Source organism: Trichinella spiralis, assembly GCF_000181795.1.
Source record: "Trichinella spiralis strain ISS 195 chromosome Unknown Scfld2, whole genome shotgun sequence".
NCBI classification, from domain to species: domain Eukaryota; kingdom Metazoa; phylum Nematoda; class Enoplea; order Trichinellida; family Trichinellidae; genus Trichinella; species Trichinella spiralis.
In genome coordinates, this window is record NW_003526941.1 from 3,875,674 (window position 1) to 3,893,437 (window position 17,764).

Sequence of the window (17,764 nt, forward strand, 5' to 3'; positions counted from 1 at the left end):
GACAAGCACTGAAAGAGTTTCTCGCTTTACAATAAAAGCTTTAACATTTTTTCTAAATCATATTTTAAATTTGATTGAATTTAGATTGCAATACAAAAGTGGAAAGAAGAAATAAAACCTATTTTAAAAAATGAATATACATATATAAGTGTGTGTGGGTGTGTGGGTGTAGAAATAACTGTTTATCTAGGAATTAAAAAATGTATTTAAAGTTTGCAATTGAATATTTGTGGTTAATTGAAAAGAATATGTTCAACTGATATAAAACAACAACAACATAATCTGCTGTTAAAAGTGCAAAAATTATTGCAGAGAAGAAGTTTGAAATGAAAAGCAGCGACCCCAGGTCGGCAATAGTCAAAAATTTACTGACAACTGCCGACGACAACTTGGATAAGCACACCGCCGATGAGGTGGATTGAAATCCGTTTGCGTTTCGTTGTCGTATGCGTCATATTTGATAAGCAATTGTGATGATAGAGTGGAATTGTTAGGAGTCGGGAGAGTGCAATTTTGTTGACTAAAATTGGACATCAAGCCGCGGAACGCCCATTCCAGTGAAGCAAGCAAGCAAGCAAGCGAACGAGCTTTTCAAGTGTGGAATAACAATTGCTGGCACCGGCTGGAAGCAGTGTTGCCGTATGGGTGGATGCATGAGAAATTTGCCGTTTGAGATTGGATGACAAGCGTGGTCGGCAACGGCAAACAACGTTTGCCATAAATCTATCTACGCTTGCTTGACTTGACGACCACTAGTCACGGATGCGATTCCACAACGTTCAGGTGACGGCAAGTTTGCGCATTCAATAAGCACACATCTCTCGCCTTTGCCTGCATTATATACATACACTTTGACCAAGTGGCCTGGACAAATTTTGACGAAAAACAACAATATCGATAATCATCATATATTTTTTCTTTTGCATAAATTTGCAAATCTTCATTCTTAACAAATTGATACGTCTGTCCGCATGATAGGTCCACCGTTGATATCATTCTTTTTGTTATTTGGAATAACAGTAAGCTCGGCTACAGCGCAACACATGTTACGTGAAGGTCGCTGGCGTAAAGTGATCATTGCACCGGAAGTAGGCCCTGAAATACGTAGCCGAACTTACAGTGATAGGTAGACAAAGGATTTCACCATTTCTTAAAATTTTCTTGTTGTTTTTTTTTGATCTACAAATTCTAACAATTTTGAAATCTAAGATTTCGCTCTTGGTGGCAAAGAACGTTAGAATCCTACGACAATCGTCTGAGGCCTGACTTTGGAGGTAAGTTGCATGCTTGTACTACAGTGTGCTTAAATAAAGTGGACCATTTTTTCCCTTTGCCTGCCGTTTGTTAGAAATGAAAACGGATAACTTTACATAAATATATAAATGTTCAAATAACACCTAAACGCCGCTCCCGTTTCTACTTACTATGTATCGTTTCTACCAGGGAGATAAATATTTTTAACCTCAAATGAACATAAACACACTTCACAGTAACAATCAAAATTGTACAAATAACACTGGAAATTTCTATTCCAAAAATTTCACTTATGTTTCAGAATTTTATACGTAGCATTTTTGCGCAGCAGTTTTTACACGTATCACCTATGCTAATAATAATATTAATAATGTAAGCAACTGATAATCGCACAGGTTAGAAATAAATAAACGTTTGCAACATTAATTTCTGCAATAGAACATTGTTGAATTTCTTTGCATAAAATTTCACGTGAGGAAAATCGGTTTCACGCAAAAAAACACATTTAATTTCAATTTCTCACATGATCAATTGAACAAATCACTTTGTGCAGAGAGTTACATTGTGTAATTCAATTAATTTTTCAGCTATAAGCAACGTTGACAAGTAAAATTTTAGCAATTTCCACATTTCATCAAAAAAGAGAGCAAATTTAATATTTTTAAGAGCATAAAATCAATGTTTTCTTCACAATTATCCAAAAAGCTGAGATGAAAATTTTTGGCACCACCATGACACCACTTCGTTCCCTAACCTCATATTCCATTAAATTGATCAAAACGCTTCAAATAAAACTCTGTGTACTTGCAATAACTAAATTGGAAAACAATCACCATACAGCTGCAAATTTTAATATATTTATTAATTCTTACACACAAATAAATATTTATATGTTTAAACTAACAGCTATATTAACAAATCACTGTAACAGATTCGCAGTTGTGTACGAGAGATCTGGGATAGGAAATGCGCATTTACAAATAACGTTACAATTAAGTAAAAATTAAATGCTCAGAAACTGCAATGCAAAAGAGATATACACATTATATAAATGAAATGTGGGACCCGTCAGTCTGCCAGTCATACTAATATTTAAAGAAGAGCCAATTTTTAATGACAATAATGATATAAATGCATAACAACAGCCCACCAAAATTACCTCATATGCCACATTTGTTTAATTACATTTACACCTATGCCTGGAAATAATTTGAAAATTCCTGAAACGCTATAAAATTATCATAACATTACAGGATCAACGTTGTTTTAAAATCCACATACATAATTCAAATGTTGAACAAACATTTTATTATTTGGAAAAGTCTCAATCTTCTTCAAATTCACTTAAATCAATGAACTTGCACGCCAATTTTGCATAGAAAAACAACTTGGAATATTCGATATTATTTGTCACATTTGTAAATTAATGAACAATCAAAGTAGGTTGTGAATTGCTTTTTAATTTCAAAATGAACAAAAACTGCTCATTCAAATTATAATTTTCACAACCAAAACTCAACTGAACAACAGCTACTTATAAAAATTATTTATTGCATTCCTTGTCAATTTCCTCCAATGCCGAGAGTGTCTTAACTTCAAAGCTAGAGTGTTCTGAAAATTTTTAATAAAATTAATAAGATTTTGAAACGTATGATTAAAATTATACTTATATAATTACGCTGAACACCAACCAGTTACCGCTTTTCAATATCATTACTTTCAATCATAATAATGTGAAGGCCTAATCTGACAACTTACTTTTCCTCACTAATTCTACTGTTTGTGTGTATCTGGAAGTGGTATGTATCATGGTTTATCACCAATAAACCCAAGGTTTTGCAAAGGATTAACATCTACATTATTATAATGCTGCATTACATTACATTGCCCTTCCACTCGCCTTTATGAATGATATAAACGATGAAAGAATAAATATAACTGCTTGAAGCAATTCGACACGGCAAGCATGAATGAAATGAAAAATAATTCACATTTCTTCTGTTAGCATGACATGGCAAAACATCTGTTGCGCACTGAACACTTGAAATGAATAAAAAAAAATTCCACGTTTGTGTGTTCAAGTAAACAATTCAAGTCGTTAATGGAAATGAATTAAAATCAATTACAGTGATTGAAACTATGAAAAATGAAAAAATAAATGCAGTGAACAGAACTTTATGCGTAAATTGTCAGATTTAAGCATAAAAAAGGACGTTTGCATTTTTGAAATTACGTTCAGATGAATATTTTACAAATTGAAACATTGCAAAAACATGACGGCAAAACCGACAGAAAACAGATGAGAACGTATCATTGCTAATCAGCCAGGCAAGCAAGCAAGCAAGCAAGCAGGGTGGCAATTGAGCAAGCGGACAAACAAGCAAACAATTTCCGATGTGAAACAAATAATTATGATTAAATACTAGAAGAACTTTATAAAACTATGCAACAAATGTTCCGATTGACTTTTAAGCATTATACAACTTCTGTCCAACGTCTACTTTTCAAACAGCTGCATAATATTCTTGAAATACTTCAAACAATTTTAAATGTGAAATTTTTTAAATTTCTATTTTGCATTTTGTTGCATTCACAAATAAAATTCAAAATATTTCACATCCATCCTCCATTGATGCAAAAAGAAAACTTGAAGCTTTGAAAATTGCAAAAATAATATTGAAAAATTTTTAGTGAAACCGGTAGAAATCAGAGTCGGTATGAAGTTGATCAGCATCAGTTCGATAGATGAAGCTTCAATGGTAAGCAAACTTTTTTTCAAAAATCCAAAATAAACCTTATATATTTGTGTTGATGCTTAAAATAGCTTGATAAGAATATAGAATGAAAAGCCTCCTATCCTATCCCATCCCATCCCATCCCATTTCTCTAAATTATGTCGTAAATTTGTCGAACAAGTTTGATGCAAAATAAGTGAAGAATCACAGCTAACAATAACTGCTATTATACATAGATATACAATAAGAGAAATTCGGGAAAATTCTATACGTTTTTCATTCACAGAGGTGAGATTAGTCAGTAGAGTAATGAATGCTGTATTATTAATCAAAGTGAATTTCCTTATTTTGTGCATGCCAGCTTTAGAAAATGATTTATGAGTTGCATAACAATCAGACAAACTGCCTGATAAAAAAAGTTCATTATTTGAACAAGTGTTGCAAAAAGTATTACATCTTCCGCTATGATGATAATTATGATGATATTTGTGTTAGAGATCTTGCAATAAATAATAATAAATTCCCTAGTTCAAAACAGATGCTTCCTAAGAATAGAAAATTCCGTTAAAATATATATATATATATACATTCTACGAAGCGAATTCTAATGCAAGCTAATATAAAATTTTAAAATAGATTACATCTCAACAACAATAATTGAAATAACTATTGCATAATGAATTTCTAATCTCAATCCCAATCTCAATATAATCAATAATATAAAAGTTGAATAAAACAAATGAAGTGAAAATGAATTGAAGAAAAGAAAAAACTAACTGATCAAAAAGTGTACAGCGTTTTACGGCCGAAATGTTCTACCACGAATATTGGCGCGATTTGAGACTGCAGTTCAATCGTACCTGGTTCGGCTACAAGAATCCTATAGATCTTCCTTCTGAAGGAGCAGAACGTCTCTGGATACCGGACACATGTTTCAACAACGCTCTCGACTCGAAAGGACCAGAACCGGGTTCGCTCTCGCATCGTGGTCACATGAAACTGTTCGAAGATGGAACCATATTCTACAGTCGTCGGTAGGCTAAATTCGTCAACGTTAACGCTCGTCCACCAGATATTATCGTCAGTATTCATTTTTCAGATTGTCCATCACAGCCCAATGCAAGTTCGACCTTCTCATGTAAGTAAAATTATTCACCATTTCAGAAAGTATAACAATAGCACCGGATGAAAAATTAAATAATAATAACTGCTTACTTTTCTCTCTCTTTGTTCCACATTTCACCAGGTATCCATTCGATCAACAAGCGTGTGGATTGGAATTATCAAGCTGTAAGTAAAATTAAATAAATAAATCTCAAAGCAAATAATAATGAATAAAATTTTTTTTCTCAATTAACAATTTTCTTTCATTTCAGATGGACATACCACAGACGACGTGAAGTATGAGTGGACAGTGAACGCTCATTCAATAGAATTGGACGACATCAGTCTACCAGATTTTTATGCAAAATCGTACCGTTTCTACACTCGCAATGAAACTTACGCAGCCGGTGAATATATAGATCAATTACATATTGTTATACGAGAAAAAAAAGAAGTTCCTGTTGGTTTTTTCTCAATCAACATAGTAATTTTTCAGGTGAATTCAATGTTGCCAGAATGTGCGTATTATTGAAACGACGATCCGGCTTCTGCTTTTTGAATTTGTTCGTGCCAGCTACAGCCGTCGTGACCAGCTCGTGGATTTCGCTTTGGATGGAAGATCAGACCCAATTTTCGGACATGTTCTCCATCATATTGGCAATTATATTCTTGTCTTTTTCGTTCAACGCCGTCATGCCAAAAGTCAGCTACATCAAGGTGAGATAATAATAGATCACCGTGTGTCCACGTTGTGACAATGCTGTTGTTATTGTTATTGCAGGTGATGGATTTGTACCTGGGGGGTTGCTTCATTTTCGCTTTCCTCTCGTTGGCCAAGTTGATCATTGTCAAACTGCTTCACCGACAGATTAAGAAGCGCAGAAAACGCAGCTCGGTTGGCAACATCATGAACTCGCCTACCATGAACAACGGAGGTGACAACAGCAACGATCCCAACGGTCGGGATCCGGCCACGTTGGATTTGGAATCGTTGATTCGGTTCAGCCTTTTCCAGCCGTTCCTTCGACGAACCACGCACGACTGCTTTTGGAAAGGAGCAAAAATATTCCACGTCGGCTCGCAGGTCATTTTGCCAGTAGCGTTTGGCACGTTCGGCTTCTTCTACTTTGCCATCTTTTCCAATATCAACATGTCCAATACTACCTGTTAGATTGCTAGAAATTCAGTCCGTACTAAATTGTACTATTGTATACTGTTGATCGACCTCAAAATTATACATACAGTACTAACAATAATAACACTGATGAAAATTAACCCCTGCTGTCGACCTCAAGCGAAACGAACGCATGTATACTGAAATATGCATCAATAATAATAATAATAATAATAATAATAATAATAATAATAATAATATATTTTCATTGAATTCCAAACAAATGCATACATTCGTCTCTGTATCAGTATATTTGCTATTTTACTGAAAGAAAATACTTCTACTATATGAATTATGGAAAACATAATATATTCAATGGAAGAGTAATGTAAAATTATAAGCCAGAATTTTTGAATGGAAAATATTTTCAAATTTATGCGCAAAATCGTAAAAATATAAAGTAAATAACATAGAAATTGAGTAAAAAAAATAAAATAAATGACTGTTCAATCAGTCAGTCTACTATTTTTAGTCTATTCAGTGCGAAATTTAACACTGATCTATATATATGTATATTGGAAAAAAAAAGAAAAGAAAATAACAATGAAAAATTGTTCCAAACAATGCAGTGATGCAAGTGTGATTAAATTAAACGAAAATTCAACATCTTCTCAATCATGCTTCTGATGGGCTGGATTGTTTCTTTCTTGGGGAATTGTTCAGTCGACGGCTGAAAAAGAAAAAAACATCACGACAAAAATATTAGCATCTAACTTTACACATATTCGAACAATTTTCTTTAAATTTTAAACAGTTGTACAAAATAATATATATTTTTCATCAATAATACTTAAAAAAAGTCCTCTACAAATAAATAAAAAAGAAAATCGCATGCTGATAAAACAATATCGTCTCCCAGTTTTGCTCACTCGGAAAATTTTTCCGCGTCAGCTAACGTTTCTGCTAAGTCGTGGCCAGCAGTTTCAGGTAATAAAAGCGTCAAACCACCAGCGATCAGCGCAATCGCGCTGTACAACAACGACATCAAAACAGCATAATCTTCAGCCTGAAATACCAATAATAATAAGCAAACAAACATGTAAACATATAAACAGAATAATTTTCACCAGCCACAAAGCAAAGTAAGATGCAGCAAAAGAACCAATTCGACCAATCATGCTGCACAAGCCCATGGCTGTGTTGCGCAACACTGTTGGAAAAAGTTCCGAAGTATACGTATAATTGATCGCATAAACGCTGGCAAGAGCAGATTTGGCGAACAATACCAACAACAATTTAATAATTGTATTTTCTAAAAAAAATCATATTTTTATTTAAATTATTATTAAATTGCAACTGCTTGCAAACAGATTCTTAAAACTGGTAACGTAAGTACAGAAATACTTTTAATTATTCGCTGAATTTATGAAACATTCTTTCCTACCGTACTTAAATTATCCAACAACAAGAAGAAGAGGAAAAAGAACAGAAGTGTTTCATACCGGCAGGAACTACCAACGTCAACAGCATCAAAGTAGCGCACAAAACGAAACCGAAAATCAGCATCCAACGACGTCCAATACGATTGATCGCCAACAGCACAACTATCAAAAATGGCAGTTCCAAAAAACCCCCAATTATAAATGACAAATTGATGTCTCCGCCAAGAAAACTTGGATTAATTGACAACGCGTAATATACGCAAGCAACAGCGATCCTGAGATTTAAGAAAAAATAACATTAAATAATTAAATGGACAAACAAATGGAATATATCTGATGCAAATTTACCAAATGTAAAACGCGACCAACATTCTCTTTCTGAGTGACTGAGAGCGAAACAAATCAGTCGCCGTTGCAGTGGCTCTCTTATTTTCGCAACCATTTTCTGATATTGGCTGAAATCAATTAAAAACTTCAATGCTGTTGCTTATTTATTCTGTCTGAGCTTTTACTTCCAATTCAATGCTTTCGACTATTTCACCAGAAACAGTTCGACCGTTAAATTTTGCGGCTCTTTGTAATATTGCGGCAGCTTCTTTATATCTCCGCTTGCTCATCAACCACCTAGCTGATTCAGGTACTAACCTTCAAAAAAATTCAATCAACACATAGTAAAATTATTATTATTATTATTATTATTGGTATTATATTTTTGTGAAAATAAAAAAAATCCATACCACCAATAGGAAAAGAAAATAATTCCAGGTATGGAGATGGCCAGTTGCAAATATTGATATTCAGTGAAGAGATATGCCATAGCGCCGAGAAAAACTTGACCAAGAGAAAAGAAGGCACTGGAACCAACGCCGGCATAAATTCGTTGCTTTGGTCCGACAAGTTCAGTTCCTGAAATAAGCAAGAAAAAGAAATTCATTTGCTTTACATATGAAATGAAATATAATGAAGAATTTTGCATAAATACCGATGACGACGGCAATGACAAAAATGCCCGGATGCGAGAAGCCCAATCCAACGCGAAACAACGCAACCAAAGGCCAGTAGGGAACCACGGCAATCATAGAACCGCAAAACATCTGCAGTATGATGGCGACAAAGAAAACCACTTTACGTCCAAATCTATACAATTTTAAGAAAAAAGATGAAAAAAGCATTTTCCAAACAAGAAGAATGAAAAAAACAATAATCTCTACCGATCAGACATTGTTCCACATATGAATGAACCAAAAAATTGTCCAATGTAGTAGACAGATTGAATGAATGAACGTACCCATTTCTGGTCGCAGACAAGTGACCACTTTAAAGATAATTTATGCTTATTTTTAAATAAAGAACAACGATATATTTTATAGGACAAACCTTGGTAACGGCAGTTGAAGTGTAAGCTGACGGTTTCCAACGATAACCATCAATGCAAGATTCCAATTCCGCATCTTCGGGTATTGTTTCCTGAGAATAGCTGACATTTTTGTACCTGAGACAAGAGCTTCCGGACTGGTCCAAAAGATTCGACGACCAATTTGCAGCAAGCTCATAAGGAATAGTATCATTTTCGCCAACGTACAGACATCTGCAGTGCAACAATTGTTCATCTCATCAATCAATATGCTTGAATTTAATCGCATTCCAAAATACTGATGCGATGCTTGAAGCTTACCGATGTGGAAGTACTTCGGATGTGAAAGTCCAAGACAGAACGTGCATGGATGTGATAATGACTGGCAAGTTGACCAGAAAATACTGCACTTGTTGATAGTGACCAAATTCACCAACATGATCTCGCAATAAATCTTCGAATTTCATTCTCACTTCTCTTCACTGTGATTTTGAACAACTGAAAAAGTACAAAATAAAAATGCGAACTTTTTTCATTATTTCACACAATTTGAAGAAATGCTACAGCGCAAATGCATCAAAACAATGAAATTATCATCATCATCACTGTTTTCAATACAACAATAATGTAATTTTGTTTGTCAGCAAAAAAAAACGTTAAAAATGATTCACTCCATTTTTCGCCACATACTATATTCATTGTCAAAACTACTTTAAAATATTCAACACGCGCAGGGAGGGTAAAAAGATACAGAATGAAAAGATCAATAAAAAACTTTTGCAATATATTACTGTATTCATTGTTGTGAATAAATTGTCTACCGTATGCTACTTTGTTTGTAATAGCATTGTTTGTAAAATTCTTACAGTTGACCAAATGAAGTGACAATAATTCACTCACAATTGAAAAGATTTATATAATTAATAAAAATTAATTAAAATCAAGTGCATTCTGTGTACCGGTTGTTTAAAAAGAAAAAAAATTTCAAATTAGGCCTCTTTGATGCAATCAAATTCTACTTCGGTATCGACATTTCAAGTAAAATATGTTCAAAGTGAATAATTTTATGTGGAAAAATGTGCAAATACAGTTCAATTATAAAAAAAAAACGGTCATAAAACGACCAAATGCCAAATATCGACTGTGAAATAAAAGCAACTTATTTTGATAAATTGTTCCAAGCATGCTTGCTAATGTTTCTAAATTTGAAACAAACTGCAAATCAACCTGTTGGGTAAATTTCAAAGGTGCTTTGAAAACGAGTTTTACAATAACGTTAACAGCAGCAACACATACAAATTGAACAAAAAGCAAAAAATATCAAACAAAAATGCAGCAAAATTAGTGAATTAAATTAAACAACCAACAATCATATTTGTTTGCTCCATCAAGCAAATTATTACTACTGCAATAAGTTGAAATTTTTTTCAATTCAATTTTCTGACCAAACAAATATAAACTATTTTGACTAATTGATATAAAGCTAAATGTTGCCTAGTTCGTATGTCTGCCGTCACTAATAAAATAATACGCTATGGTATGCAATTTTTGCTAACAAGCCTCAATTTTTCTGTAGAAACGTTTATTAAAAATGTAACATCTAAACCGTAATAAATTTATCATGATTGTTAAAATTATTTGTTCAAATGAGCAAATACAAACTGAATAAATTTGAAGAACATTATCAAAATAATTAATTTAATGCTTGGATTATTCGTACATGCTTTAATCATCACCACGTTGCTTATCCAATCTATTTCAAAAAACAGTACAAAAGAATTATGAAAAAAATACAAAAATTACCGCATATAAAAAGCAGTATGTACAAATGAATAAAAACCCTCGATTAAAAATAAACAAACAACTGTCAAAGACTTTGTTTTAAAATACATCCAAAAAAAGATTTCTATTTTATAAGTTAACAAACTTAAGTAAAGAAATTTTCAAATATTGAAAATTAAATCTCAAAAAATCAAAAATTCAAAACAATTGAAACAAAGCAACGCAGAATAATTCTTGTTTACCTCGAAATGAAATTTTTATAATTTTGAATAATCGCGAAACAATTTTTCACTTGCAATCATCATTCTCCCCTAATACTGTGACCGTAAATTACAAAAATATATGCACAAAATAACAATCATTATTACTGTAAAGTAATCAGGTAAACTATGAGGCACTCAAATCATTACAAGCAAAACAATACAGAACAGCAGTAGTATCTGAATGAACAACAACGAACAGCAACCAGATAAACTTCATCATCTTTTAAGCAATAAACATTGAACAAATAATGCATTTCTTATTTTTCACATTTAACAAATTAAAAAGTGTACTCTAATTCTAAACAAATTTATTTGTATCGAAAAATTAAACTTAATTAATTAATTTAAAAAATATGAATTCTTCAAAGAAAACAAAAAAAATACAATTTAACTACTGTCACCAAACAATGCATGACTGTAAATTACTGTTGGCAACCATATAAGTATGGTTGAAATTGAAATTTTTCAAATTCAATTGAAAATGCACAATAATATTGCTTAATTAATTAACTTCGTTTGATCATTTTGTCTAATTTTGTACAAATCATTTTTCTTCAATTAATTATAATCAAATAAACTAATGATTGTGGTGTTTTATAATCTTCTGTTTTATTTACAAACTGCTGCTACGGCAAACACAGGCTTGTATGCTGATGATTGTGTGATCAAATTAGAGTTGTTTGAATATTTGATGTTTAAAAAACACAGATTTGACGATTTTCCAAATTCATTTCTACGCGCAACAATTTCTACTTCAATAAATAAAGCTTTAAAAAATGCGAAATGCCCATTAAAAAAAAGGTACATGCGAAAAAATACAATTACAGTAAGAAGTTGTAACAGCCAAGTTCAAATTAAAAACTACTGTCAAGTAGATTATTTCATTGTGATTATTGTTGTTTGGACAAAAGAAATCTTAGTAAGCATAGTTGGAATAAAAAGAATTGTCAATTTACCAATTGAGAAAAATATTCCATGAAATATGTTCACCTGTTGCACTAATTTTTCCCATTCAATCTTTTATAATTAATCTCAATTTTTCATTGGATGAAATGATTCAAAAATATCATAGAAATCAATTAGTAATGCTTATAAACACACGTCAAGACATCAATTAACCAGCATACGCCTGGCAGGGAAATTAGTTTTCGATCAAATGCGAGTTTGTCACACATTCTTCGAAATTGTTGAAAAATAGCTGCTCTCGCTGAAAAGCGTGCTTTATCGTGGAAATTAAATTTCAGAAAACAACACATTCACTTGAAAACAGACAATCAATTTGCTAAATTCACTTTATCTGAAAAGCACAGCTCAAGAAAAAATACTTGTGTCATTAGACATTAGAGCACAAAGTCCACCTTTCTTAACTAAATTCAGTCTCTAGTAATGAGAGCTTGAAATTTTGTTCACTACAGCACACGGTTCGTTTGCATCAGTGTTAAGCTTGATTAATTCTAGCTGACAAAACAAAATACAGACGAAAAAAACATACGAACATACAAATATATTCACCTCGAAGTAATAATTATTGTGCAATGAAATCGTCGTTCAGTGTTATCGTGCACAACAAATGAAAACCATCTATCTCGCCCTGTAGCTGTATAGAAAGTATGCTTTTAAAAAACTGTTTTACTTTTAAATTCGAATTCCGCCCCTCTCACCCACAAGAAACATTTTTTCTCCAATCCAGTATGCTTAACAACTGATGAATCAAAAAAAAGAATAAAGCATTTCTGAAATTCAATTCAAATACGTCAAATGTGTAAATGATGAGCAATAATTGGAGAAGAAAATCTCAACCTGCATGAAGTTTGAATAAAATTTCTCTTTCAATGCTGTTAAAAGCGGTAATGAGGAAATTTATTTTCAGAATTTTTAGAGTTTTTAATCACAAAACAGAAATGTTTTCCAAAAGCAAGCCGGAGGAGTTTCCTTTTGGCTTATTTTTTTTCTAAAAACACATTTCAAATCGCTCCCTTCTTCTTCTTCTTCACAACTTTCGAAAAATAGATGCATTAAAATGTGATTTCTTCCCGTCCATTATTTTCTTTCTCAAAGTAAATGTGAAGAAAACAAAAATGCAGATGTAGAATAATTGCTAATAGCACACTGCTCAGCGTGGCAGTGTTGGTGGGTAATTTACGTTCCAGCTGCAGTTAACCAATCTTAGGAGAGACACATTTTGTTGTTCGTCGTCGCTTGTTTGTCAGCGTTTCTTGCTTTAATAAAATATCTAACGGGCAAAACTGAACACGCTTCAAAATTACGTCGTGTGGAAAGCATGAATAATTTTCACTACTGAGCAAATTTTGTCTCGATATACACGAAAAAAACAGATATATATATATATATAAAGCCCTGACGATGGTTGTCCAAGATGAAGCATTTGTCGACGTTGGAAAACAAGCAGGCCTTCGAATTTGGAGAGTCGAAGTTATTTAATGAAGAACAATAATAATTAATGTTGATTATTTTTTTTACAAATTGTTCAATTGCAGCAATTCAAAGTTGTGCCGGTTGAAGAGAAAGAATACGGTTTCTTTCACGAAGGTGATGCTTATATCGTGCTCCACGTGAGTGACAGAAGAAGCTTTCTTGACTTCATCCGATTATTTCACCATACAGATTATTATTCTAGACATCAGACAAACTGCAGCATCACATTCATTTTTGGCTCGGCAGAAAGTGCACACAGGTGACAAATTACACAACCTTATATTATGTAAATTCATCATGTAATTTGAAATTCAAGGATGAATACGGCACTGCGGCTATAAAAGCAGTCGAACTGGACGATTTGCTTCTCGGTGAACCGATTCAAGTGAGAGAAATTCAATACCATGAAACGGACCGTTTCTTGTCTTACTTCAAAAGTGGTATTCGGTACGTGGTATATATCATTTTTCATTCAAATTTACTTTCTCCGCAGTCAGCATAGTTTAATGCTTGATTTAAGAAATTTAAATTTCTTGCAATTCACAAAAAGTAGGAAATTAATTCAAAAAAATGTATATACAAATTTATAAGATGTAAAAAATGCAAAATTGTATTAAGCTACCTGCAAGGTGGCGTCAAATCAGGATTCAAAAGCGGGAAAAAAGAAGAGAAAATACGCTTGTTCAAAGTGAAAGGTAAACGTCGATGTCGAATTCAGCAAGTAAGTATACGAAAACTGATGTCACTGTAAAACAAAGCATACATGTGTTGTCTGTTATTCGATCAGATTCCTGCCCATGCTTCATTGTTGAATAATGGAGATGTATTCGTTTTGGATACTGCACGAAACATCTACATCTGGTGCGGTGCAAACAGTTCCCGCATCGAACGAGTTCAAGTGATTATTTGCATTCATTTTCATTGTTAAAAAACCTTTCTTCTAAAAATTATAAAAAGCTAAACAACAGTCGCTTAAATCAGGGAATGGAGTTTGCCAGAAATGTACGCGATCACGCTCACAACGGCAAATCGCAGATTCAATTAATAGAACCGAACAGCAACAATTGTGGGATATTTTTTCAACATTTGGGTGTTGATGCGAATTTCAAAGTGACCAGACAATCCGACGATATTGATGATGCAGAATTCGAAAAACAACGAACGGTAGAAGTGAAACTGTTTCAGTAAGTTGTTTCACAATTGAAAACATACGGATCATTTTTTCACCCAGGAATCATTTTCAGTGTATACGACTCAGACGGCAAAACGAACGCTGTCGAAATTACCAAGCGACCATTAACATCCAGCTTGTTAGATACAAATGTACATTTGAATCAAGCAAAATTTATTTCGCTCTTTTTTAAAATATTAATATGACAAAGTCTACAAATTATAGGATTGTTTCATTGTCGATATGGGCAATTCTGGAATATATGCTTGGGTTGGTAAAAAGTGTTCAGAAAATGAAAGACGCAACGTATGGAATTTGGCAAATGTAAATTTGAAAAAATGAACCGAGTGAAACAAAATATAAAATTAGTTGAAAATTTTCAGGATTTTTTGAAACAACGAAATTACCCTTCGTGGATCAGTGTGACGAAAGTGAAAGAAGAAGTCGAACCACCGCTATTTAAGGCCGCTTTCGTGTGGGAGGACAAAAATGCAACGCCAATTTTGAATGTTGCCGTTGGAAAAGGTATATTACTTAGGGATGTCAGCATTTTTTAAACTATTCAACCAGGAAAATATCGAAAAATAAAAAAAAATTTTTTGTACTATTTCCAATGATGGATAAATGATACTGCTTTTACAGGATTGGAAAATTTGAAAGCATTCGATAAAGAAAAAAAGCACTCAGTTGAAGTATTAAAATGAATTTTTTGGAAATTGTTAATTTAAAAAAAATCCTAAAAAGAAAATACTTTCTTTTTATACAGGCATGGCGAATTGACGACAAGGGTCAACTGATTCCAATATCCAATGATAAGATGGGAATATTGTACGCCGACGAATGTTTCCTGTTTCGACATCAGGATGCCGGTGGCAATGATTACGTGCACCTTTGGCAAGGTGCGAAATGTAACGTCAACAGAAAACAACAAGCTAAACAAGCGATGGATAAGATCAGTTCAGAACACCGAAACGGAAAAGCTGCCCAAGTTGGTTTTGAATAATAATAATAAAAAATATTTGGCACTTTTTCTCTGAGCTTAAACAATTCACATTTTACAAAGGTTTACGTCAAACAAGGTAAAGAACCAGAGCGATTTTTGAAACTGTTCGAAAATGAAATTGTTATACTGATGGTAATTATTCACTTCACCGTTGAAATTATCACAAATTACGATCAAAGACGCATTAATTTTCTCAGGACAGCAAACAAGTTATAAATAATAATAATGATGATGATGAAGATAATCATCTGTTCAGAATAAGAAATGGATGCGCAGTTCAGGTGAGCATTATTTTCTTTCGAACAAAACCACTTTTCAAGGAAGAAAATATTTTTCACCTCTTTTCTCAAAATACATAATATTATTATCAATAATTGTGATAATTAATTGCTGACAATCAGGTAAAAAGAGAAGCATCATCTTTGAACAGCAATGACGTTTTCGTTTTGGCAGCAAAAGAAATAGTCTATCTGTGGCAAGGAAAAGGTGCTAGTCAAATTGAAAAAGATGTAGCACAACGATTTTTCAACCATTTTTATTCTACCAAGTAAACAAAAACTTGTTGTTCACTTACATCTTTGCCATACTCATTGATAATCTCATTGAAGAAAAAAATGCTTGAATGTAATGGAAGGTTTTGAGCCACAGAATTTTTGGGATGCTATCGGTGGAAAGGCAGCTTACGCAAGCAGTAAAGCATTGCGAGTGCGTGAAGTATACAAGTAGATTATTTTCAAAATTAAAACCAACTACATGCCTACTAGAATCCTAATCTTCCTGCTCGGTTGTTCCACTGCAGCGAAACTAACGGAATATTTGACGTAGAAGAAATTGTATCCTTCACTCAAGAAGTGAGCAACCAAAATGCCATGTCGTTCATGTAGATGAAAAATGTATTTTCGCAGGATCTATACGAAGATGATGTGATGGTTTTGGACGTTGGCGACGAAGTATTATTTTGTACTTTTTTTATCGAAACTATTCCATTTTTTTCTTACAGATATTTGTATGGATTGGAAAAGAAGCCAGTGAAATTGAGAAAAGAAAAGCCTGTGAAAATGCACTAGTAAGTAATTCTTTCTTACTTAAATTTTAATTGAGAAAAAAAACAACTAATATTTGCATTTAAAATTTGAATCCACTGCTTCAAATGTTCGTTATAATTTACATTGTGTTCACAACAGAATCTAGTTGACTGCGATGCTTCTTCTCGAACCAGAGATACTGTAACGATAATTGTCGTACAACAAGGATCAGAGCCGTTAGATTTCATCGGTCATTTCCCCAATTGGGATCCTGATGAATGGAAGGTTAACAATCCCGTATATACAATTGTAATTTATTAATTTCAACAGACACTTTGTTCAGCAATCGATCACAGATGCCGACGTGGAATGCGTATTAAAGTGGGAAAATGATCGTGCCCGTTTGGCTAGTGTTTACGAAGAAAAATCGAAAACCTACCCAGTAGAACTACTGAGAAATGCCGAAACTCTTCCACCAAATGTGGATCGTGGCAGGCGAGAGGTAACAGCAAAACATCCGAAAAGCAGAATAATGAAAAAAAAATTTGTTTTAAGGAATATTTATCAGCAGAAGATTTTCAAAAATTATTTAAAATGCCAAGAGGAATGTTTGACCGTTTACCATTGTGGACTAAAATGTCTCTTAAGAAGAAGGTTGGTCTGCTTTAGTTCCCAATGGGCATGCGATCGTTTACCAGAACGTAGAGTTAATTACGTAACATTTCAAGTGATTCATTAGTTGAAGTTAATTACAAGACAAACATAGAAATAATACAGCATCCACGAATTCTAAAGTATAAATTGATCTGTTTGTTCACTTTACAAGAACGAACTACAACTATATGCTAATTTTTGGTTCAAATACAGACAGACACACGCAAATTAATTTTCAAAATCTTTTCCTCCCTTGATTTCACAACCGATTTAACAATGACGCATTTACGCATCTTTGAGATATCGAATCAAATATCAAATACAAAAATAAATAAATAAAAACATAAACTTACCATTAATTGCTTGATTGCATCATTGGTTTCTCATTTGTACTCATTCGGCTGTTCACAAATAAATCTAATTCTTC

The 17,764-nt window shown here is 33.1% G+C and overlaps 4 protein-coding genes across 4 annotated transcripts; 2 read left to right on the plus strand and 2 right to left on the minus strand.

Moving 5' to 3' along the window:
• Nucleotides 1-946: 946 nt before the first annotated feature.
• On the minus strand, nucleotides 947-3,064 carry Tsp_03336 (hypothetical protein). Its single transcript, XM_003379632.1, has 4 exons — nucleotides 3,013-3,064; nucleotides 2,414-2,453; nucleotides 1,425-1,516; nucleotides 947-1,095 (listed from the first exon to the last, which is right to left on the minus strand). The coding sequence occupies exons 1-4, from the start codon at nucleotides 3,062-3,064 to the stop codon at nucleotides 947-949; spliced, it is 333 nt and encodes a 110-aa protein (XP_003379680.1).
• A 1,735-nt stretch (nucleotides 3,065-4,799) lies between these two features.
• Tsp_03337 (conserved hypothetical protein) lies at nucleotides 4,800-6,264 on the plus strand. Its single transcript, XM_003379633.1, has 5 exons — nucleotides 4,800-4,959; nucleotides 5,154-5,279; nucleotides 5,366-5,500; nucleotides 5,590-5,810; nucleotides 5,875-6,264. Exons 1-5 carry the CDS (start codon nucleotides 4,800-4,802, stop codon nucleotides 6,262-6,264), a joined length of 1,032 nt encoding a protein of 343 aa, XP_003379681.1.
• An 868-nt stretch (nucleotides 6,265-7,132) lies between these two features.
• Tsp_03338 (organic cation transporter protein) lies at nucleotides 7,133-9,470 on the minus strand. Its single transcript, XM_003379634.1, has 10 exons — nucleotides 9,325-9,470; nucleotides 9,027-9,237; nucleotides 8,861-8,964; nucleotides 8,632-8,786; nucleotides 8,387-8,555; nucleotides 8,162-8,294; nucleotides 8,010-8,104; nucleotides 7,710-7,924; nucleotides 7,335-7,519; nucleotides 7,133-7,273 (listed from the first exon to the last, which is right to left on the minus strand). The coding sequence occupies exons 1-10, from the start codon at nucleotides 9,468-9,470 to the stop codon at nucleotides 7,133-7,135; spliced, it is 1,554 nt and encodes a 517-aa protein (XP_003379682.1).
• Nucleotides 9,471-13,412: 3,942 nt separating this feature from the next.
• On the plus strand, nucleotides 13,413-17,532 carry Tsp_03339 (putative villin headpiece domain protein). The gene is made up of 18 exons (XM_003379635.1): nucleotides 13,413-13,481; nucleotides 13,547-13,621; nucleotides 13,687-13,931; nucleotides 14,076-14,205; nucleotides 14,466-14,668; nucleotides 14,729-14,807; nucleotides 14,881-14,979; nucleotides 15,039-15,180; nucleotides 15,298-15,347; nucleotides 15,422-15,643; nucleotides 15,856-15,939; nucleotides 16,060-16,205; nucleotides 16,267-16,363; nucleotides 16,659-16,724; nucleotides 16,843-16,968; nucleotides 17,027-17,185; nucleotides 17,239-17,337; nucleotides 17,461-17,532. The coding sequence occupies exons 1-18, from the start codon at nucleotides 13,413-13,415 to the stop codon at nucleotides 17,530-17,532; spliced, it is 2,163 nt and encodes a 720-aa protein (XP_003379683.1).
• Nucleotides 17,533-17,764: the final 232 nt, after the last annotated feature.

Excerpts from the sequence above, each read along its gene's own strand:
- Tsp_03338 (XM_003379634.1), bottom strand. The coding sequence starts at position 9,470 with ATGAAATTCGAAGATTTATTGCGAGATCATGTTGGTGAATTTGGTCAC. Across the intron at positions 8,295-8,386 it reads ATTTTCTTTTCCTATTGGTG|GTTAGTACCTGAATCAGCTA; the intron begins GTATGGATTTTT and ends ATTTTTTTGAAG. Across the intron at positions 8,105-8,161 it reads TCGAAAGCATTGAATTGGAA|CCAATATCAGAAAATGGTTG; the intron begins GTAAAAGCTCAG and ends AATTGATTTCAG.
- Tsp_03339 (XM_003379635.1), top strand. The coding sequence starts at position 13,413 with ATGGTTGTCCAAGATGAAGCATTTGTCGACGTTGGAAAACAAGCAGGC. Across the intron at positions 15,348-15,421 it reads AAAAAAAGCACTCAGTTGAA|GCATGGCGAATTGACGACAA; the intron begins GTATTAAAATGA and ends CTTTTTATACAG. Across the intron at positions 16,206-16,266 it reads AACCATTTTTATTCTACCAA|AAAAAAATGCTTGAATGTAA; the intron begins GTAAACAAAAAC and ends ATCTCATTGAAG.
- Tsp_03337 (XM_003379633.1), top strand. The coding sequence starts at position 4,800 with ATGTTCTACCACGAATATTGGCGCGATTTGAGACTGCAGTTCAATCGT. Across the intron at positions 4,960-5,153 it reads CTCGAAAGGACCAGAACCGG|AAAGTATAACAATAGCACCG; the intron begins GTTCGCTCTCGC and ends TCACCATTTCAG. Across the intron at positions 5,280-5,365 it reads TGGATTGGAATTATCAAGCT|ATGGACATACCACAGACGAC; the intron begins GTAAGTAAAATT and ends CTTTCATTTCAG.
- Tsp_03336 (XM_003379632.1), bottom strand. The coding sequence starts at position 3,064 with ATGATACATACCACTTCCAGATACACACAAACAGTAGAATTAGTGAGG. Across the intron at positions 2,454-3,012 it reads AGTAGAATTAGTGAGGAAAA|GCATAGGTGTAAATGTAATT; the intron begins GTAAGTTGTCAG and ends AATTATTTCCAG. Across the intron at positions 1,096-1,424 it reads CCTGGTAGAAACGATACATA|GGCCTACTTCCGGTGCAATG; the intron begins GTAAGTAGAAAC and ends TACGTATTTCAG.